This window comes from Lepus europaeus, chromosome 12 (genome assembly GCF_033115175.1).
Source record: "Lepus europaeus isolate LE1 chromosome 12, mLepTim1.pri, whole genome shotgun sequence".
In the NCBI taxonomy this organism is placed as follows: domain Eukaryota; kingdom Metazoa; phylum Chordata; class Mammalia; order Lagomorpha; family Leporidae; genus Lepus; species Lepus europaeus.
Genome location: NC_084838.1, coordinates 13,457,302 through 13,480,139, shown reverse-complemented (window position 1 = coordinate 13,480,139; position 22,838 = coordinate 13,457,302). Strand labels below are relative to the sequence as shown.

The window sequence follows — 22,838 nt, the reverse complement described above, 5'->3', positions numbered from 1 at the left end:
AATTCTATCTTGGCACAAACTTTTTAAATTACCTTCACATTCCCAGGCAAGCTCCAACAATCTCTTTGAGGCTCGGTTTCCTTATCCATAAGGACGAGTTTAAGACCACCTCCCTCTTAGGTGACCCGAAGACCTGAATAAGAAAACTGCCTGCCAAGGGGCCTGACACAAGCTGCCTTCAATCTCACCGCTCGGGAAGTCTTGAAAAACTCAGTTTGGCTCCTGACAATTCAGAACAATGTATTTGTCTCAAATCAGTGACAGATGAAGGTCAACTTTACGAATGATCTCATGTTTGCCGTATCTTATGAGGAAAAATGGTATATGTCTATAACCATAAAGCGCTATCTTCTTGACCTAAGAATTCTTCTCTTTTGACACAGGCTTGTTTCTCTAAGATGACCTTAAAGGGTAAAGATATGGAAAATATTTACATTCCTCCCACCCTGCCTAGGCCATTAGTTTTAGTTCCACTAAACAGCCAAAGCCAGCAATGGAGCCCAGGAATAAATAGTGCAGTTCAGCAAAAGCACTGTCACTCAGCAAGCGCAGGTACAAAACATCTACCCTGAGCGGCCAACCTGGGCAGGGCAAATCTGCACTGCCCGCTGCAGAGGACCCATGGCGACTCCTAACTGCCATGGCATGTGCCGGCACTGTGCTTTCTGGCCTCACGTTTCCCCTCCCCGCAGAGCATGGCTGCCTGATCCCCACCACAGGGCCTTCCCCGGCACTTCAGCCCAAAGCAGAGCAGCATGCCCCGCTGGCTCTGGGCTCCAGCCTAGTGGCAGTACCAGGGAACCTTAGCCTTATATCGGACGGAAGGCAGAGGCAGGGAGTACCTTGAGGGGGAGAGATCTCTGAACTTATTCTGCAAATTGCGGAGTTCACTGAAAAGTTCCACGTTCAGATTCTGCTCCTTCTGCGGCTCAAACTCCTGTCCCACCAGCTCCTGCTTGAGGCTGCCCAGCCTCCTGCCGTCAATCATCTCCAGGGCCAGCGGATGGAGGATTTTCATGTGTTTCACGTAGCGCACCTGGTGCAAACTTGAAAAGGTCATGTCCTCCTTATCAGTACTGCCCTTGGGCTTGTTCAGGCCATCCTGGGCCCCTTCTGTCCCACACAAAATGGTGAGGGTGGCCTCACTGCATGGGGAGTGCTTCTGAAGCTGAAACAGGAAGTTCCGGTAGCCTTCCAGCTCCGTTTCCAAGTCACAGATTTTCTGTTTTAAGTATTCTGTGTCATTGGAGGCATAGATGTTCTCAGACTGATCAGTCCCAATCCTACTGCCTTTCATAGAAAGCTGACTCTTGGAACTCAAGTAGGCGGCCACTGATGTAGGGCCCAGGAAATCTTCAGGGTTTTCTTTGCATGTTGGCAAGATGGCGAGGTCATCAGGCAGGCAAATTTCAGAGTCTGAAAATCAAATACAACTATGTCAGCATCTGCTTTGCTGAAATCCATCCCCTCCATCACAGCCACAGCCAAGCCCAGCCCACTGCCACCGCATCTGCACCAGCTTCCCCTGTAGGTCTCCCTCTTACCGCTAATGCACCCTCTTCCTGAGAACAGAAGTGCCGTAACCTTGCCCCATCGAAAGCTCGCCAGTCTCCCCACCATCCACCTGAGCGTCGGGTGCCAAGAAGCCCCTGGAACCACCCACACAGACTTCCTGCTAGATTCACCCAAATTCCCTGTGTTTCCCAAGCTGTTTCATGTCTCGGGGCTTTCACGTGCTCTGTGCTGGGTGTCAGGAATGCCCCTGGCCCTCTCTCTACTCTCCCACACACTGAGCTCCTACTCGGCTTCAACAGAGCTCACTTTCCTTCCTCTGAGAGCCCAACTTCCAAACTCCACAAGAATCTCCGTGTGTTTCCCACAGCACCTCACATGTAGCACTCCAGAAAAGCACCCTGTGCCCGGGTGCTCGAGCAGGAATTACGGCTGCTCTTTATTTAGTTACACATCATGTAGTCATCTGGAAGCTTCTCCCACAATGGGACAGCAAGGTCCTGCACAGCAGGGCTGTGGCTTTCTGTCTGCACAGCTGCAGCACCCAGTACGGAGTTCAGCCCAGAGCTTCAGGCAGGGACAGGATGAGAACCGTGGAGGGCCCACACAGGCAGGAGAGAGAGGCCTTGGCATTTCCACATCTCTCGGTCTCCAGGTGATGGATGCCCCTTGAATGAGCTGCTACACTGTCGAGAAACCCTGAACAGAAACACATCCTTACAGTTCGCATAACTGCGCAGCGATGCAGCCCAACTGTGCAGGGGAGTGCTGCGGCAAAGAAGACACAACACTGAAGCCAGGGGGAGGCAGGCTCATCGGCTGGCTACTGCGGTCTTAAGCAAGGAACTTACTAGCCCAGCACCTCCATTTTCCCCGTATGTAAAACAAGCAAAGAGATGCTTAGCAGGCCTCACTCCACAGCTTCTGTCCTTAGCAATTCTAAAACACTGCCACTATCCAGGGGAAAGCTCAACTCAACATAAGGAGCTGTTCAAGTGCTCGAGAGGCAGCAGCATGTGAGAGGAAACCCCATCTTTGATCTGGTTTGGAGGACCTGGTTTCAAAGTCTGGCTTTGCCACTTCTGAGTTGCATGAGCTTCTTAACACTCTGAGCCTCAGTGGCTTCATCCATACAATGGAAAGAACACCATCACTATCAAGAGCTGCGGTTGCTGGTTTTGTTTTTAGGATTACATGGAATGACACCTGCAACAAGGGTAACACAATGTCCAGGACATGGCCGTGACGAAACTCAGCTAATGGGAACGTGTGCTGCTTCGCAGAAGCATTCAGAGATGGAAGGAGACACCCGTCACGGGAGGCATGCAAGTGAAGGCTGGCCTGGGGAGCCACTCCAAACGCAACACTGCGGCCTGGAAGATCTCTCCAGAAGAAAATCACACAAAAATCCCCGTCAGACTGCACACGCCAACTCCAGGTCCTGCAGTCTGCTCCTGGTAACTTCAGGTGCACACTCTTCTCTCTGCTCACGATGCAAATATCACAAAATAAACTTGTTCGTTTTAGAAAGCAGCTGCTCCACGACTTAAAGGAGGCACTCCAAATACAGCACTTTCACCGCACACGATCTGTTCTGATCTCTAGTCTACGAGGGCCTTGAGGGTGCAGACCACGTCATCCACCTCCTGTTTCTCCCGGGTCTGGCACAGGGCCTGCGACAGAGGAGGTACTCACTAACTACTTCTGGCTGAGAAGGATGAGAGCAGGAGAGGGAGGAAGGGGAGGAGAAGGGGAGACAGACACTCACAGGCTTTGCTTCAGTCACCCTTGCTAGGACGATGTGTCCCCCCAAAGCTCATGTGTTGTAACCTTAATTCCTTAACACAGCCGTGCTGAGCGGTGCTGGAGGGCGCCTCAGAGGCAGGTGCTGAGGTCATGGGAGCAGGGCCCTCACAAATGGATGAATGCTTTTCTTGAGGAAATGGCTAACTATCTTGGAAATTCAGCCTGCTTTTCTCTCTCCCACTTTTCTCTCTTCTGCTGGCACCATTGCGCTCTTCCAGTCTCCACCATGAGCCGAAGCAACATGAGGCCCTCCACAGAAGTCACCCAAATAACCCCATGCTCTTGGGCTGCCCGGACTCGGGGACTGTGCACCACACGAACCTCTCATTTCTAAAGCACCCAGGCTCAGGCACTCTGTCACGGCAGCACAAGGTGGACCAGGACCATGCTCGCCGGCAAGCAAGCATCTGCTGTGACATCCCCGTGACGTTTCTAAAGCACCCAGGCTCAGGCACTCTGTCACGGCAGCACAAGGTGGACCAGGACCATGCTCGCCGGCAAGCAAGCATCTGCTGTGACATCCCCGTGACGTTTCTAAAGCACCCAGGCTCAGGCACTCTGTCACGGCAGCAGAAGGTGGACCAGGACCATGCTTGCAGGCAGGCAAGCATCTGCTGTGACATCCCCGGGATAAGGCAGCCTGGCCTAGTTTGTGGCAAGCAGAACAGAGAGGAGCTGGGATGGTTGTCACTACGTGAGGCAGAGCAAAGGCAAGTCCTGCGGAGAAGTCCTTCTGTGAGACAGGCGGCGCCGGCTCTCACGGTCAGAACGCGGGAAGGGGTGCGCTCTTTCCTCACACACTAGAAACTTTGTCCTAGCGACTCAGCACACGTTCAGACACGGGACTCTCAACAGCTCTGACCTCAGCAGCGCCCCTTCGGCAGCCGTGTGTGCTTCAGCAGGGGGAAGGGTCTCATTTTCAAGACCTCAAAGCCAGGATATGTGAGTCTCACTGGCCGGCACTGGCTCAGCGAGGAGGCTGGGATATTGTCCAGTCTGGAGCCCTCAGCCAAGGTCTGCAGGAGCTGCTTCCTCTGTTTACATTAAGTATCACCGCACGGTGGATGTGGGGAAGGGAGGATGATGAGCTACCGTGTACCTCTGCACGTGCGCGTTTACCAAGGCCTCGGGACGCTAACTATGCACCAGGTCCCAGCCTAACACACTCAACTCCTCACCTACCTCACCTGTTTCCAACAACCTTGGGAGGCATCACAGTCTCCCCGTGTAGAGTTTGAGGTGAGTAAGGGTGGAGGCCTCCCTCCGAGTCTGCCAGCCTGCCCCCTACACTCTCTGCCTCCTGACAAAACCCCTGGCCAGCAGGGAGTCCTCACCCACACTGTGAAGGCCACTATGCTTAAGGATCCCCTTCGCCCACTTCCCAAGCGTCTATCGAGGGACTACTGGAAAAGATGTCACGCACGGGTCAGAGGGCAGTCACCGACATGTCAACTCCAGTTAGACCAGGAAGGGGAAGCATGGGGGCTGATGGGAGCCCCCAATGTGTGGGGAACTCAGGAAGCACTGCCAAGCTAGGGACCTAAAGGATGAAGCACCCACTGGCAACCGCACGTGCCAAGCTCCAGAAGCACACTCCGAAAAGCAAAAGATGTCCTTTAACAAAGGAGTCCCGCGGGGAAGGGAAACCGTCAGAGACCTTGACTGATCACCAACCCTGAGCGAGAAATCAAAAAGCTGTCCACAGACCACTCGTTTGTGTTGTAAGAAATCTCGCAGCCCAGACGTTGCCATAATTTGCTAAGGGGTCTTACTGCCCACGCAAGGGGCCTTCTGCTGCGAGTCCAGCCGAGCAGAAGCACAAGCTTGTGTGTCTGCTGCTCTGACGTCAGGCCTCCGGAGAGTGCACACTGCTAGGAACACGGCCTACCGCTCAGACCCTCTGCAGAGCTGCTGTCCCAGGGGCCAGCCCACAGCCAACTCAGGATTCCTGCTGACCGGGATTTCTTACAGAGAATCAGATCTGGGATAAAAGTGATTTTTTTTTTTTAACTGAAGGGAAAAAAAGATCTAAGGCAATAGAAGCATTTGTCCATCCTAGTTGATGGGAGCATGGGTGATTGTCCTAGAATTCCCTGTGATTATCTGTATGCTTATCAAGTCATACTTTCCGAGGGAAAAGAATACAACTCGCCCATGGCCTCACTCACATGTCTGCACCCGTCCTGCTGCCTGGGCAGGCAAGGCTGACCCAGCAGACCTGGCACCAAGTTCCTCTCTGATCCCTCCTCCCCGTCCCGGCTGACGGAGACCAGCAGTGAGCACACCTCAACGAGAGCAGCTTAGGTGAGGGCTAGCAGGTGCTGGGCGACTGCCTCCCTGGCCTCTGAGGCCCCCGGACAGCAAGCACTGTGTCTTTCCATGGTGACCCTCCAGAACCCAGCCCGGTGCCAGGTAGAAAAGTGTCACTGGCGGACTGATGAACCTGGCGACACCCTACCAAACCGTGAGCCTTCCACCTCCTTACCAGCTGGTGACCCGGGGTCAATTATGTTCAAAACTCCAGCCTCCCCACGTGGTAGCCGGGAACATGAATGCTGCCCCGAGAGGGCTGTTGGCAGCGTAGTGCTAATTCTTACAGAAACACCCCAGACGGTGCCTGGCACGCGGGAGCTGCTCAGTACACACTGGGGTTAAGTTCTCACCGGTCCCATAGCTTGTCTGCTGATCAGTGTCCACCATGTCCTTGTCTCCCAGGTCAGAAGGTGTGGCTTTAACTCCATTTTGCTCTCCTGGGCTGTCCTGGTAGGCCGCTCCCACAAAGGGCTGAGCTAGAGGCATTTGCAAAGACAAAGAAAAATAAATAAAGCTACAGACTTGAAACTTAGCCAAGCAACTCCAAAGAACACAAAGATACAACAGGGAAAATAAAAACACTGGGGAGGCAAAATGCAATTTATAAGATAAAATTAATCTATCGAGCTGCCATAACAGGACATAAAAAGCATAAATAAACTGAAGCTTGTCTGAAATGGTTTAAGTCCAGTCTCTCAAAAAACTGTGAGGGAGAATGAATCCCATCAACTCATGCCCACTTCGCTCAAGAAGAGATGCCCCAAGGACTTCCAGTGACTGTGGGGATGGAACCGGGCTGAGGTTGTATCTCAGCAAGAAGTAAAAACAAGGGAGCGTGCCGGGACACCATGGGGTGAGCCACGGTTCGGTATGCCCACATCTCACATCAAAGTAACGAGCCCGCCTCTGTGACGGATCCGGTCTCCTGCTCACGTGTACCCTGGGAGGCAGCAGGCGATGGCTCAAGTACTGGAGTCCCTGACAACCACGTAGGAGAGCTAGATGGGATTCCTGGCTCCTAGCTTTGGCCTGGCCCAGTCATGGCTGTTGTGGGTATTTAGGGAGTGAATCAATGAACAGAAGCCCCACCCCACCCCCGCCTTTTATATAAGCAAAAACAAACTTTAAAAAGGAAAAAGAACAGTGTGGAGTGAAACAGCACATCCTGGGCAGAGTGCCAGGGCTTCTGCTGGGCTCTCTTTGGCCATAAAATCTCTCCTCTTACGGAGCCCCCTGCCCAGTCCCATCCCAGACTGGACGTTCTTAGAAGGCAGAGACTATCTGATTCATGTCTCTTCTCTCTCTGCTACACCCAGCGCTCGAGGCTGGGAACAGAGCAGGCGCTCAGGAAGCGCTCACGGAAGGCATGGGTGGATGGGTGGATGGGTGGACGGATGGATAGGGAAGCAGCGGGGGAACAGAGCAGTAATTCTGCCAAAGGCTAACTTATCTTGAAACTTCTATCATGGGAAATAGAAGAAAGAACCTAAGGTTAAATGGAAGACACCTCTGGCTATAGACTATCGTCAAATTCACATAAGTATTACACATGAGGCTTTATGAAACAGTAAAGAAAACAGACTTTGAAATCAGCCAAGCTACTTCACACACAGTTCAGGAAGTTAGGAAGAGTGTGACTGCAGCCTAGCCACTTTTAAAACTGCTGCCTCAGCTGTAAAATGGGCTCACTCACTATGCCTGTGCCAAAGACTGCTGAGAGAATTCAATTAGATCACATATTTGAAATGTGTAGTGAAGAGTTCAATAAATTACAGGTGCTTGTTTTGTCAATACTGCAGGAAGCTCAAGTCTCCAGAGTCATCTCCAAACAACTCTGGAAATGCCCTAATCGGATGCAAATCTCCCACCCTGGCGCTCATATCCCTCACCAGCAAATTTCAAAGAACATCAGTCTCCTCTCACCTACACACCCCTCTTCCACGTGAACCCAGGCTCTCCCCAAGGACAGGTTCCACCCGCAGCCTTCACAGAAGGGGCTTTTGTTCCCGCACCCCTGAATCATGCTCCCCACTGCCCTTCCACAACATTCTCTCTTACTTGAACACTGTGGCCTTGCAGCTCACGCTGCCAGACGACAGCACCACCGACTGCACCTTACTGCCTGCGTCTCGGCCCCTTACAGTGGGATGCCTCCAGTTGTCCACTCTTGCTGTGTCCATCTTCTCCCCCATTCCCTGTCTGGAATGCAGGTCCATCAGGCCCTGCCTGCTTGCCAAAAAGGTCACCCATGACTTGCATGTTGCTGAATCCTTGTCTTTCTTGTTTCATTGCAGTCTCTGACACAGCTTCTGGGAGGCCAAAGTCTCTTAGCTCCCCTCCCGCCTCCCTGGCTGCTCCTTCTCTAACCTACAGGTATCCCGAATGAGTTCCAAACCAGACCCCTAATGTTCCCCTGCACCCACCTCTCCTGTGGCCTCTCCCACCTTGATCTGTCCTAGTGCTTCACACCCAAAGCAATCCTTTAAAGCAGAGGTCGGCCTACATTTCTTAAAGAGCCCAATAATCAATATTTTAGGCTCTGCAGGTCACAGAGTCTCTAATGCTACTACTCAGCTAGGGAATCACAGCACACAACAGCCACAGGACTATGCAAATGAACCACTGATTTACAAACACTAGCAGCAAGCTGGGTTTGGCCCACAGGCTGCAATTTGTCACTTCCTGCTTTTAGGCCTTAGTTGGTTCATGACATTCTTCTGCTCAAAACCCTTGGCAGCTTCCAGTCTTCCTCCCAAGATGGTGAATGGGGTCCTCACTTCCTCTGTCACCTCTCTCACCTTCACATCCATCACCAAGCCCTGACCCATCCCACATTCCCCATGTCCTCTGCCCGGCTTGCTCTTTCTCTGCAGCACTGATTTCCTCCCCTGTTACGCATTTGCTTCTCACCCAGTGTCTCCCCCCCATCCCAACAAGAAGGTGAAGCTAGAAACACAGATGTCTTTTCTCCAGTGCCTGCTTGGCAAACAAACAAATTTAATAAAGATTTCTTAATAAATAAAAATGTCTTAATAAATAAATATTCTTTTAATTGTGTTGCTGCCACTTCCTTACAGCAGGAGTTCAACACCAGGAGTCAGGGCAGAAATGTGGCCTAGAAGTTAAGCTGCCAGTTATGTGCCCACGTATCACATCTGAGTGCCTAGCTTTGGTTCCTGATTCCAGCTTACCACTAATACAGATCCTGGGAGACATCAGTGATGGCTCAAGTAGTTGTGTTTCTACCCACGTACATGGGGCATCTGGCCTGAGTTCCTAGCTCCTGGCTTGACCCCTCAAGCCACTGCAGCCATTTGAGGAATGATGTAAAGGATGGGAAGGGTGTGTGGGTGTGGGTGTGGGTGGGTGTGTGTGTCTGTCTGTCTGACTCTCTCTATAAGTAAATTTTAAAAAAAGTAAAGTCTGTGGAAGAATGGAATTAAAAGATAATGCTCATTTTCAATAAATACATTTAGAAAAGTTGGGTGGGAGGTGGGTCACTTCTAGAGAAAGATACAAAGTCAGCACGTTTTGGAACTAGCCCCGAGACACACCAGAGAACCCTGCAAAGAGAACTTTCCCCTGCCCACTCCTGATGCCACAGTCAGAGGCTTCCAGAAATGACGTCAAGCAAAACAGCCCAGATTCCAGTCACTGCACAACTGGGGCACCTGCAGACAATTCTAGCAGTGACCCGCAGGATCTGGGAACACTACAAGTCCACTTCATCCAGACTCCAGAATAAAACAAAAGCAACAGATGTATTTTCCTTATTGTGTTCCCTCTGTTGTGCATTTGTCACGAGTCAAGATTAATCGCTGCAATTCATGAAATTTATACTCAAACTTATTGCAATTCTAAACAACAAGGTTGACATTTCAAGCAGTTCTACTGGGTTGTTCGTCTAACTCGCAGAGAATACATTTTTCTTGGCGCTTACCATTCAGAAGTGTTTTGTCGGGCGTGGGCCTCCCCTCCGTCATTGCTTCAGCCAGAATTAACTGTTGGTGCAGTTGCATATTGTGAGTTCGAAGCTCCTTCAGCTCCCCCTGCAGCTGCAGGATCTGGTTCTGCAGCTGAGCCACCATCTCCTGGGTGGCAGGGAGGCGATAAACACTTCCTAATGACTGGCATGGTTTTAGGAGGATGGGCAAGCGGGACTTCTTAGCATCCTGTAAACACACACATACACAACAATGAACGCAACAATCTCACACCAAACACATACACCAGGATTCAAACTGACTGCCTAGACTTCTAGTTTCGTTAATGGAAGTCAGATCCATTCCTCCTCCAGTCAGAGAGTTTGTATCTTGGCAGGTCCCTCCTGACTGTCGAAGGCACACACTGTCAGCCCTGACCCACTGTCTCTTTGGACAACCCCAGTGCTCCATACATGACAATTTTTTTTTTCCGCCACAATCTTCTAGGGAAACATTTTCTGCTCCTAGTCTATTATCTCATTTCCCACCCATTGCTTACTCTAAGCCGAAATGCCTCCCACCTTCTCTGGTCCACCAGACTAATACTGATACTTCCCAGGCTCAGAGCTCCCAATCCATCCTAGACATCTTCAGCAATGGTCACAGGCACTCCAGAGTCAATTAAAAGCTCAACTCCTCAATTCTGTGGCCCATGTCCCCCCCACAAATCTATGCCACTCAACTGTCCTGTCTTGGTGAATCACACCAATACACTTACTGCACGGTCCAGAAACCCAGGAGTCATTTCAAAGCCACCTTTTATTCTCATCATTCACTTTTTGTCACTTAGCAGTTTCCATTAATCCCAATGCCCAAGTTGTCTCTCAATCCTTTCACTTCTTCTCACACTCCATTGCTGCCACCACCCAACTCCAGGAAGACATCAGCTCTCACCTGGGCTCCAAGGACAGCCTTCTGAGTGCTCTCTACATGTTCCCTTTGCCCTCTGCAACCCATGTTCCATGCAGGAACGAAAGGGCCAACCTACTAGACTGCTCTTCTGCTTAAAACTATCTAATTGCTTCCCCATTCTCTCATGACAGAAACCAAAGCCCACCCCACGGCCTACAGAGTCCGGCCTGCCCCGCAGCCTGGGTTACTGTCCATCTCCCACTGCACCCGAATCTCCAGCCACGCTGGCCTTCTGCTCAGTCCTGAAGATGCCACGTCTTTCCACCTCAGGGTCACGGCATATGCTGACTCCTCTACCTGGGACACTCATCCTGGCTCACCTCCTCTTCTCCCACTAACCCCAGAGTCATTCTCAGGACGCGGCTCAAGTTTGCCTGATCAGAAGAATGGGCCCTAATTTCCAGAACCAGCTCAGGTCTCTTTGGTATGCACTCGCTGACCCCCATATATATAACTCTCCTCAGAAAACAGTAGAATCACTAGAGCTAAATGCCTGCGCCATGACTTGTTCACTGTCTAACTTCTGCACTGCCTGCAAGCTCCAGGGTTCAGGGGCTCTGCACAGCTTGGCCATCCTCTAACCACAGCTTCCACCAGCACAAGAACTAGTACACAGTATGTGTTCAACAACCATTTGTGGAATGAACGCACAAACTCGAACTCTTAGGCTAAGTGGTGCTGGTCTTTCAAGTTGGGAATTTTAAATATATTCAAAAGCTGAGGTGAGAGACTTGAATATAGACCATATAAAGAACAACTGCAACTCAATAATAAAGACACAAATAATCTAATTAAAAGATGGGCAGAAGATCTAACAGACATTTCTCCAAAGGAGATACATACACATGGCCAACAGCCACATGGGAAGGTACTCTGCATCATTACTCATCAGGAAAATGGACATTGAAGCAGAATATAACACACCTTATACCCATTAGACAACTATATTCACAAAGTGAACAAATATTGGTGAGGCTGTGGACAACTGCAACCTTCATACACTGCTGGTGCAAATGTCAAGTGAGGACAGCTACTTTGGAAAACAGTTTGGTAGCTCCTCAAACAGAGTAAACAGAGTTACCCTCTGACCCACCAGTTCTACTCCTAGGGATACACCACGGAGAAACAAAAGCATGTCCACACAAATGGGCACACGGAAAGCAGTGTTATCCCTAACTAATGGGTAGACTAATAAAGTGTGTTATATCCTAGGGAACATGTTTGGTGGTGGTAATAACAAATGAAGTACTGATAGATGCTAAAAAAAAAACACAAAAAAATCCCGAGAACACTATGCTAAGTGGAAGAAGCCATTCACCAAGGACCACATATTGTACAATTCCATTCATATGAAATAGCCAAAACAGGTAAATCTGAAGAGAATTAAAGTAGATAGTGGCTGCTGAGGGCTGGTGGTGGGTGGGTGGAGAGGGGGACGCTGGAAGTGATTGTTAATGAGTATAAGGTTTCTTTTTGGGATGATGAAATTGTTCCAAAAATGACTATAGTGTGGTTGTACAACTCTATGAATATCCTTTTTTTAAAAACCACTGAATTATATACACTTTGGATGGATGAACTATGTGATATGTGAATTATATCTCAATAAAGCTGTTATCTTCAAAAATTTAAATAGTGGAAAACATAAATGTTATAAGCATAAAAATAAACTCTTGAGGTTTTTTTTGTTTTTGTTTTTGTTTTTAAATTTAAATAGTGGAGAAGGAACCTGCTAGGAAAACAGGAAATATCTGGGATCCAGTGAATGAGAAGATTGCAAAGATGTCTCAGAGAGGCCCCTTGATGCATGTTCTAGGATGTAAAATCCTCTCAAGTACATTCTTCCCAGTCCTCAGGTCAACTCTGCATCACCAGCTTTCATGAGATAACAGACATTATCATGCCTCCTGTTCCGAAGAAGAAACAAGATGTTGAACAACAGGTTCAATGTCATACAACAAGGTTCAACGGTGAGATGTCAAAGAAGCTCTTCAGACTCCAGTGCTGAGTTAAGAAGGGTGAGACACTTACAGCTCTGAACCTTCAGGGGGAGAACAAGTTCAAGGACAAGGGCACCACCTGGGAGGAGGTAGATGCCCCTGTAAAGAGGGCTGGAAAATAACAGTCATGTGTTTGGTCCTCAGTCTCCACCCATCTTTATTCCTGGATCCAAATCTGTGTGTCATATGGCAGCAGAAAAGATATCTGCAAGTGCACAAATGCCAAAGCCAATTTCAAGCTGGAAGACTGCCGTCAGTCAACCTAATGCCGGTTCTAAAATAACACTGCACAAAATGCTGCCTTATGGCCTCCACACAGAGGCACCCCTACCACCTTATTAAAGATGTCATGTTGAAACTTCCTGCTTGGGAATGGAAGATGGCCAGATGCTCACACACTGAGTTCCTATCATGTACAAAGCACTGGCCTAGGCACTGGCCATATATTACCGCAGTTAGCCATCATGGCAGCCTCAGGTTCTCTGCCACACTGATCCCACCCACTGAGAAAGGTCAAGTGACTACCTACCCAAGGACTCAATGCCACTCAAGAGGCCAGGACCAATGTAAACAGACGTGTATCTGTGAAGTCTGTCTCTTATCTCCGTAACTAAACAACTGAAGGACATTGGATCTCCTGTCTCACCCTCCCTGCTGCAGTGATGTTCCTTTTAACAGACACCCGAGTTCTGGCTTAAGCCATGGGATTACTGACTCCTTGACTATCCGAAGACCACAAAGAAAGTCAGTACATTTTCTCCGACTTTGCAGAAAATGAAGGCCATCTCCTTCCTTGAGAAAGGCAGGCTAATGACATCTCTGTCCACCTCTAAATCCAGACCTCAGCTTACATCGCTACTGCTCCACTTAGCAGCTGAGTCACTCCGGACCCTTTCCTAGCCTCTTCCAGCCTATATTCACCATACGTAAAACGTGGGTAATGCCTGCTAAACTCAACCACTTACTGAGAAATTTAAATAAAGTGACAGAGAAAGAGAGGACTGAGCACAATCCCTGGTACCTACTGTGGACACTAAAAATAATAATAAACAAATAAACGCCGTCTCCTTCCTTTTGAAAACACAAATGAGAAGGATAATTTCAAACTAAAAAAACATTAATACATTTTGGGAAATTAAGTTCACTCAATTATCCAATTTCCCTGAACACAGAATGACATCTCCCACAAAACAGAAAAAAAGCAAACAAAAAACCCCACCTACTTTCCCTACTACACAGGTACAAACTGAAGGAGCCGGGGCAGATGAGAGCATTTCTATTCTAGCCAAATTGCACAAATTTGCATTTTGAGTACCATTAATATAATGGCTGTCTTTTTTTTTTTTTTTGTCTCTACTGATATCTTTAGAAAACCCTTTTCTAGAAATTACAGTTTTGGTGCATAATTTAAAACAATCAAAAGCAATTTTGCTAATGATATATCTAACTCTCTTTGGTCTGCACAAAAGCAGTAATTTACTGGTCAGAAAATAAACTTAATTTTCCATTCTGATGCCACGAAGCAGTGTGTACAGGTGATTTCTCAGATACAAAACAGTCATCAGAAACAGGAATACCAACAGTCCTCACTGGAGCGCGATTAGAAACATGACTTATTTTATTCTCTAGCAGAACACATCTTCCTGTTACAGGAGCCTCAGCTCCCAACCCTGCCTTCCAGACAGAGTGAGCAAAGGCCCAATCAAACATTGCCAAGATAGTCCAGTTGCTTGGTTTTTCACATTCTTATATAATTTATTTACTTGTTTATTTAGGGACAGAGAGAGAAAGAAAGCTCTCCTCTGTTTGTTCATTCCCCAAACAGGGTAGAAGCTAGGAGCCAGGAGCCCAGGAACTCAGTCCAGGTCTCCTCCGTGGGTGGCAGAACTCAGTCACTTGAGCCATCACTGCTGCCTCCCAGGGTCTGCATTAGGAGGACGCCGGAGTCAGGAGAGAGCCAAGGACTGAATCCAGGCACTGCAATCTGGAACGAGGGCATCTCAAGCCCCATCTTAACCGCTAGGTCACCCCAAGAGCCAAGTTTTTGGCAATCTGGCATATTTGGTGGTATTTCCAGAGAAGCTTGGAGACAATACCTCCTGGGAGGAAAACAACATGCAGACATTCACCCAACAAAGCCAGAGCCTCCCATGTGAGGCTGTCATGGCTGGAAATGCGGCTTGACCCAGGGAAAGCGTGTCAGGCACCCTGGGAGTCCCCGCTCAGCCCCTTAACTGCTGGCTAAGCATGGGCATGGAGACTTCTTCACCTTGGCAAGTGTTGGGAGGGTACAGGAATGCAGACAAAACCCTAGAACAGCACCTCTTCTCCAGGAAGTCTACACAAGACAAAACCTAGGTCAGGTGATGATCACGCTACTGCAGTTTGCAAAATGAAATGTCCGTCAACAGGTGAGAACTGGATGGATTCTGACGCCTCCCCACAATGGGATCTTACGCTGCTGGTAAAGGGAAAGGTGATCCTGATACGGAATGTGGAAGAGAAAGCTGCAGGTAGATAAACTGGACTCCACCGTGACATGCAGGTGAGAGAGAGGCAGGGGTTCAGGAGGAAGACTGAGGGATGGGAGTGGAGCGAGCAGAACAGGAGAAAGGCGGTGAGGTTAGGTCAGAAGCACACCTGGGGCCAGCGCTGTGGCATGGCAGTTAAGGCCGCTGCCTGCAGTGCCAGCGTCCCATTTGGGCGCCAGTTTGAGTCTTGGCTACTCCACTTCTGATCCAGCTCTCTGCAATGGCCTGGGAAGCAGTGGAGGACGGCCCAAGTCCTTGGGCCCCTGCACCACGTGGGAGATCCGGAGGAAGCTCCTGGCTCCTGGCTCCTGGCTCCTGATTGGCACAGCTCCAATTGGCCTTTGCAGCCAATTGGGGAGTGAACCAGCAGACAGAAGACCTCTCTCTCTGCTTCTCCTTCCCTCTTTGTAACTCTTTCAAATAAATAAATAAATCTTAAAATAAATAAGTAAATAAATAAATAAATAAAAGAAGCACACCTATAGGAGCAGGCCAGGAGAAGCACAGGCAGAGGAAGACCCTGGACTTTTCTATTCATAAAAACAGAGCTTTTGTTTATACAAAATAAATATACAGTTAATATATGAAAAGTGGAGTTTTTGTTTGCATAAAATATATACACAATTAATATACAAAACAACTTACTTTGTTGGTCACAGTTGGGAAGGAAGGGGTAGGGGCCTGCCGCCCTGGCACCCTGCCCAAATTCTCCGATTGAGGCTTGGCACTGAACACGGCATCTGTGGGTTTCTCTTCCCAAGCCTCTCTTGCTCCTTCATGTGTGCACCCGGGAAGGCTGTCCTCCGTGGCCTGAGTCTGCACTGAGGCGTGTCTCAGCTCCACCCTGGACACTTCACCAGCCTCTGCCAGCTGGGTCCCCTGGCACGACTTCAGTTCATCTTGTGGTGTGGAGAACGAGTCAGCTTGGATGAGATGGTCAAGGCCACCTCTTAGCGGGAGGGCCGTCAGCTTCGGCTTCTCAGTTTTACCATCAAGGCATTCTCCAGAAACTTCCTGCTCTGTCAAGTGTATTCGCTCCCCAAGCAGCTCACGCAGCACCTTCACAAGGTCTGGCCTGTTTGTCCAAAAGGGAAAGAAGCACAAGAACTAAGCTTTCTTCTCGGGCCTTCTCCCCTGCTCAGCTTCCCAGGTTCCCCCAACAGACTCTTGCCCTGATTCTGTGTAAACAAAACACAGTGAGTACTGCAATGCAATGTGCCAGGAACCATGCAAAGCACTTTATCCTGTGTAACCTCAAGAACTAAGTAAGATAGGTACTGGCTTGTCGACTGTAAGCATAAGGAGAATAGAATTAATGTAGTGCAAAGTGCACAGCAGTGAGTGGGTCACATGGATGTGTGAACACAGGCTGGGTCCAGGAAGGAGCAAAGAGGACCACAGGGGTCCATGTCAATTACAGCATCCCCAACTCCCACTCCACAGCCCTGGGGATCATTCCCATCTCCAGGAGCAAGTGTGGCTTTGGAAGAATCTGATTTCAGCTGAAGCTGCGTGAACAGTTCCCATGGATACATCTCTGCTTTTACCAAAGCTCTCCAAGTCACTCAGAAGGATGGAAGAGATGACACTTCTGGGGGAAACCCTCAACCAAGGGGAAAGAGAGCTGTGGGGCAAGCATCCTAGTGTCCCATCCCTCACAGTCCCTTAGAGCCTGCCCAGCAGGATGAAGCCAGCTATCCGCAGCAGAAACCAGGTCAGTAACACACCCTGCCTGCTTTGGCTTTCCTTCCTATCCTACTCTCCCTAAGTCCTCAGTCCTGTTCCCTGGTGCCTGTACCAAGTTCGCATCTCAGGCTCTGGTTTCCAGAAAACCAAAACTAAGTCAGCATGTACTACACCTGGTATGATGCCCAGCATGGAGCACTCCAAGAAGAGTCCCATGTGGCTGTGTTTCTTGGGCCAGGCCCTGTATGGGACACCAGGGATACAAAACTGCCCACCAGGACTGAGACTGGTTAGAGACAGATATGGAAACAAATCAGTACTCTGCATGGGACAGACAGAAACAGAGGCACTGTAGGAGTTTCAGAGGGTTACCAGGCAACTATCCCAGGGTGTGCAGCCTGGGGCCATAGACAGAAAGTCAGGGAGGATATCCACGGCCCACACCAAGGCCAGCTGGGGAGGGTGGGGAAGAACAAAGCTAGGAAGGTGAGGCTGCAAAGCTAGGCAGAGGAGAAATAAAAAAAGAGTCATGCATGCCACATTAATGACAAAAGGGCTCCTGGAAGACTTCAAGGCCATACATGAGCTTGGGAAAGGCAGTCCCAGCTGATGGAGAGTACGGAGACCACCCATCAAGGTGATAATGTGAGGCTCCTCCTACCCTACTCTGATGACAGCAAAGAATATGTAACAAAAAAATATTTTAAGTGCACTAGAGAGTTCAAAAATCAAGAAAAAGTACCCAAAGGTCTGAAACAGAAGAGGAAACTCATTGTCATGAAAGGGAGCTGGGCAAACATCATGCAAATTCCTAAAGAGTCAAGCTGAGGCAGCCCCAAAACTAGGGCACAGGCAGGGCAGCCCCAGCAGCTAACAGAGGCAGACTGAACCTGCAGGCAAAGTCACTCATGAGAAGACCACAACCCAAGAAATGAGAGAATTGACACTCAAGAAAAGAACGTGAAGATCTTAACATAAGAATGTTTAACTCACCTAAAAAATACAAGAAGACAGACTCACAACAAGAGGAGAGGAAATTATGAAATTGAGACCAAAAATTGCAGAGGAAGGGGCTGGCGTGGGCAAGCATGGAGGCAGAGGAGGGTGGAAAGCTGCCAGGATCTTCCAGAGGGGAAACGTGGGTCTGCACGAGGCTGTGGCAGTCAGCAGAGAAGGGAGCAGGACTGGCCTCATTATTAGCTCTTTCTTCTTTTCCCTTCAGTTTCATTTACCTGCCTTCTCTCAAGAAAGCTTGTGAGACAGCCCAGATGCTACCAACTCCTCTAACACTCCTGTACCGCCCGTTCCGCCCATTTTTGCGACCCCCGGCAACAACACTACTGAATCTATCGTCCCCACTAGAGCCTCTGAGGGCAAGGGAAGACCCTCTCTGTAGCTGGATGCCTATAATCAGGACCAAGGTCAGAGCCACGTCAACCCAAGTTCAACAGCTGCATCACACTGACGTGGAGAGAAAAAATAAAAACTATAAAAAACAAAACTCAAATGCAGGTAACATTTTTCACTTTTAACGTGGAACTATTTAGACTACACAAACCATCTTAAACTATTGTAAGCTCAGACTTTAAAAATATTTCTGGTATTCCAAGCATCAGGGGATGCTAAACTAAATTTTCCTTCCTCCTCCTTCTTTAATATAGATTAAATAAATAATAATGACAATTATTATTCAACTAGCCAAAGGAGAATTATTACTCAACACCCAACAACATACAATAAAACCCAGGAAAAAGCTTTTACAAATGGGTAGTAAAAGGTGGTGGAAAGGCCATTATAAAATCCTAAAGTAGTGGTGCCAGTAAAGTAAAACATTTGAAGTGTTACTTTGCTAGAAATCTGAACAAAAGACTCATTAAGCTGTCACTGTAACAAGGACCTTTGGAATGGCTCAGTCCAAGGGTCTTGCAGAGGCCCTAATATTGTTTATGTGGCCGCCTATGCGTCTCTGCCATGCACAAGGTGGACAGGGAAGGAACTAATGTTTACTGAGCACTTAACACATCCCAGATTCTTTACACTGAATCCTCACAATAAGGCAGGGAGATGGGGGCTGTCATTAATACCACTCGACAGATGAGAACATGGACTCAGAAAGATTCAGGAAACCCTCACCAAGATGGCACAGCAGACTGGAACAATCCAAAAGAGCATTGCATTTGGTCTACCACGCTGAGCTTTTAGTTGTCGGTACACTCATTCAAACATTTACTGAGTGCCTCCCGTTTGCCATGTAAGGGAGTGGGGATGCATACTGGGGGAAAAAAAGACTGGAGCCTACTTTTCATTAAAGAGAAGGCAGACATTGATAACATACATGCAGTGATAACTAAATAACAGAATGTGAGGTAATGGTAAGTACTATGGATTGGTGGGAAGGAAAAACAGTCAGGAAACAAGGGAGAGTTCTGATACAAAGCACAGTGTCTTTAGATAGAGTGGTCAGGAAAGGCCACTCTCTACAGAGCTGACATCTAGCTGAGACATCATACACACCTGGGAAAAGCACACTGCAGACAGAACTATTTGCAATTGCAAGGCCCATTGGTGAGAACAAGCTTGGATATTTGAGGAGAAGGCTGGTATGACTAGGATCCAGTGACAAGAGTGGTGGTGGTGATCAAGACAGAGAAATGCAGAGGCTGTGTCATGGAGCTCTTATTTTGCTCTAAGAACAAAGGGAAACCCATTGGAGAGGGTTTTTTTTAATTATTATTTTTTAAATTCATGCATTTGAGAGACAGGTTTTAATTATTATTTTTTAAAGTCATGCATTTGAGAGACAGAAAAAGCTCCCATCTGCTGGTTCACTCCCCTAAATGGCCACAATGGTCATGGCTGGATCAAGCTGAAGCTGGAAGCCAGGAACTCAAACAGGTCTCCCACATGGGGACATAAACACAATCACTGGAGTCATCACCTGCTGCCTCCCAGGGTCTGCATTACCAGGAAGCTGGAGTTAGCAGCTGGAGCTGGGTATCAAACCCAGGTGCACCAATGTGGGATGCAGGTGTCTTAACCAGTATCTTACCAAGATTTGACTAAACATCCACATCCACTGAGGAATTTAAAGGATGGAAGAAACATGATCTAATCTAAGCTTTAAAAAGATTACCATAGGGGTCCACATTGTGGTACAGCAGCTTAAGCCACCTCTTTCGACACCAGCATCCCATGCTGGAATGCTGGTTCAAGTCCCAACTGCTCTGCTTATGAACTCAGCTATTGTGCCTGGGAAAGCAATAGAAGATGGCCCAGGTACTTAGGCCACTGTCACCCAGGTGGTAAATCTGGATGGCATTCTGGGCTATTGTGGCCATTTGGGGAATGAACCATGGATGAAAGATCTCTCTCTCTCTCTACTCCTCCACCTCCTCTGTCACTCTACCTTTCACACAAAAAATAAAATTTCTTTGAAGAAAAGATTATTACAGATGCTCTACAGAGAGTGAACTAGAGAGGGACAAACATGGAAGCAGTGAGACACATAAGGAGACTGCTATTGGAGGAGTCCAAGCAAGAGACAACGGCAGCTTGGACTAGGAAGGTGGGTGTGGAGAAGTGAGCAGTGGAATAAAGGATATATCCTGCAGATGGAATCCACAGGACTTATTGATGGATTTGGAGACTGAGGAAATTAGACCTCTGGTTACAGCAACTGGGTAAATGCAATGCCATTAACTGACATGGCAGGGTAGGGAAGAAGCAGATTAGAACAGGGAGTGGGTTTTGAAAAGATTAACATTGATGTGTCCTTTAGATGTCCAGATGGGGAGGTCGAGTATACAGCTGGTTGTATGAGCCAAAGCATACAGTTGGCTGTATGAGCCAAAGACAGGACTGAGCTACAGGCATGAGCTTGGGAGTCACATACCATACTCTAGAGCCGCAGGAGAGTGAGGAGGGAGAGAGAGAGAAAGGAGCAGGGCTGCGAACAGAGCTCTGAGACACCAATACCCTCTAGCAAAGGGCACCGAGAAGAGGAGGCCACGAGGAGAACAGAAGGCCAAAGAAAGGCCTGTTGCTGCAGAAAGCCTGACACTGGACACTGGGATTCACAACATGAAAACTGTTGCTGACCTTGGTGAGTAGAATGAAGGGTATGAAGGCATTTGGAATGGGATAAAGAAAGGGGAGAGGGAGAAAGCAGACACAGTGAATACAGATGACTTGACAAGTCTTGCCTTGAAGGGGAATAAAGAAATGGGGCAGTGGCTGGAATGCATGTGAAATCAAGATTATATTAGCCTTAAAGAAAGAAGAGAAATCCTTAATCATATCGTCCCCAAGGGCTCCCCTTTAAATTTTTATAATTTTTTCAGCTATCAAATATCACATCTAATTTTAGGTTGCCAAGATGAACAAAAAAACACAGGGGTAAAATCCCAAGCCATGTCCTCTAGGGAATGGAGGCCAAATGAGTTGGAAGTAAAGAGGGGGCTGGGGATCGCACACACAGTGAAGACAATGGGAGACAAGGGACCAGCCAGCCCATTCTCTACAAGCCAGGCTGGGCCCCACCTTCAAGGAATGAGTTGATCTGACTGATCAAGTGCAAAACAAGAGAGAAACTAATGTCCAAGCCATTTCCTATTCTCTGGTGGACAGGCAAGCTGAATCAGAGTTACTCTTGGGGCCTAGCTCCTCTGCAGGACCCTTTGGCCCCGAGGTGGTGGGCAGGTCTCAGGTCTGAGTCTATCAGAGCTCTGTGTGGGGTCACACTGTCAACACTGGCTCAGAAATTAAGACAATCACTGACTGGCTGCTGTCACTTGCATATGACAAGAATCTTACCTGGAGTTGGTGGCAAAGGGCAGGAATAACTGGTCGGGCACAATTTAAACAGTAACATCACCAAAACCCTACTTAGTACTGACTTGGACCTATACTTTATGTCCATTATGTCATTTAATCCTTATAGGACCCCTATGGGGCAAATAAGTATCATCACCTCTCATTTTACAGATGAAGAAACCAAGATGGGGAGACCCAGTCTAAGGTCTAAATGGTGTAGCTGGACTACAGCGCAGCTCTGTCTGGCTCCAAAACCCTGCTTTTTCCAAGACACTAAAAGCGTGGCTCTACTGACATGGAGCCAGTGGTACAGAACGAAGGCCACTGCAGAGATCAGGGGCTTTTCTTACACTAGAACTGGACAGCAGTGGCCTGCAAGTCGATGGAAAGACACTAGTGGGGTGCTGGAGGGGAACAGACAAGCCCACGGTGGATGTCACAAGCTTGCTGGCAGGGGTGGCTCACGTAGTGCTTTCTTTGAAAATTGTAACTAAGTCTAAATTTTGAAAAAATCAGCAGATTTAAAAATACAAACTCCGGGCTTCTCCTGGAAGATGGGATGCTCAGAGCCCGTGTGCCTGCCTGACAAAACCGGTCAGGGCCGAGACACCCCTGTCCTGGGAAGGGACACACACATCGTGGTGGCCCATTTTACGTTGTGAACATGGCTGCACTGAGGAATACCGAGAACCCTGGAAAAGCGTTATTTTGGGAGTGTCTGCGAGGGGGTTTCCAAATGAACTTAGCAGGTGAGTCTGAGTGGACAAAGTGGGAAGACCCAGCCTCACAGACAGGCTTCATCCACGGACTGGGGGGTCTGGACAGACTAAAGGAGAAGGCGTTTGGGGCTTTCACCGAGATGGACCTGGGACAGGCTCAATTCTGTCTGGCATGGCAGCTGTTGGTTTGCAGACTCCACAACCACGCCTGCCGCCCCCTTGCTGGCACTCAGGCTTTTCAGCCTCCAACTGGCACTCACGTCCTTGGCTTCTCTGGTTCTGAGGCCCTTGGACGTGGACGGAGCCACACTGTTGGTATCCCAGGCTCTCCAGCCTGCAGGTGACCTGTCGTGGGACTTCTCAATGGCCATGACACCCCTAATAAATTCCCCTTGCTAGACTTGCATGCATATCCTATCAATTCTGTTTCCAGAGAACCCTGATATACACAGCCCATTGGCTACAATGCCACCACGGCACACTGCACTTTTCCCCTGTTCCCACGCCCCAGTGCAAACCTTCATGGTCCCCAGAGAGAGAGACTGGTATCTTTCAGCTCAAGAA

At 48.6% G+C, this 22,838-nt stretch overlaps 1 protein-coding gene across 1 annotated transcript in view; it reads right to left on the bottom strand.

Moving 5' to 3' along the window:
- Window positions 1-22,838, bottom strand: part of CDK5RAP2 (CDK5 regulatory subunit associated protein 2) — a 211,424-nt gene that overhangs the window by 55,912 nt on the left and 132,674 nt on the right. Inside the window, exons 21-24 of the mRNA XM_062207679.1 lie at window positions 15,703-16,132; window positions 9,572-9,803; window positions 5,982-6,107; window positions 843-1,416 (exon numbers count right to left, since the gene is read on the bottom strand). Of these exons, the coding sequence (XP_062063663.1) occupies window positions 843-1,416; window positions 5,982-6,107; window positions 9,572-9,803; window positions 15,703-16,132 (1,362 nt within the window). The remainder of the gene's footprint in view (window positions 1-842; window positions 1,417-5,981; window positions 6,108-9,571; window positions 9,804-15,702; window positions 16,133-22,838) is intronic.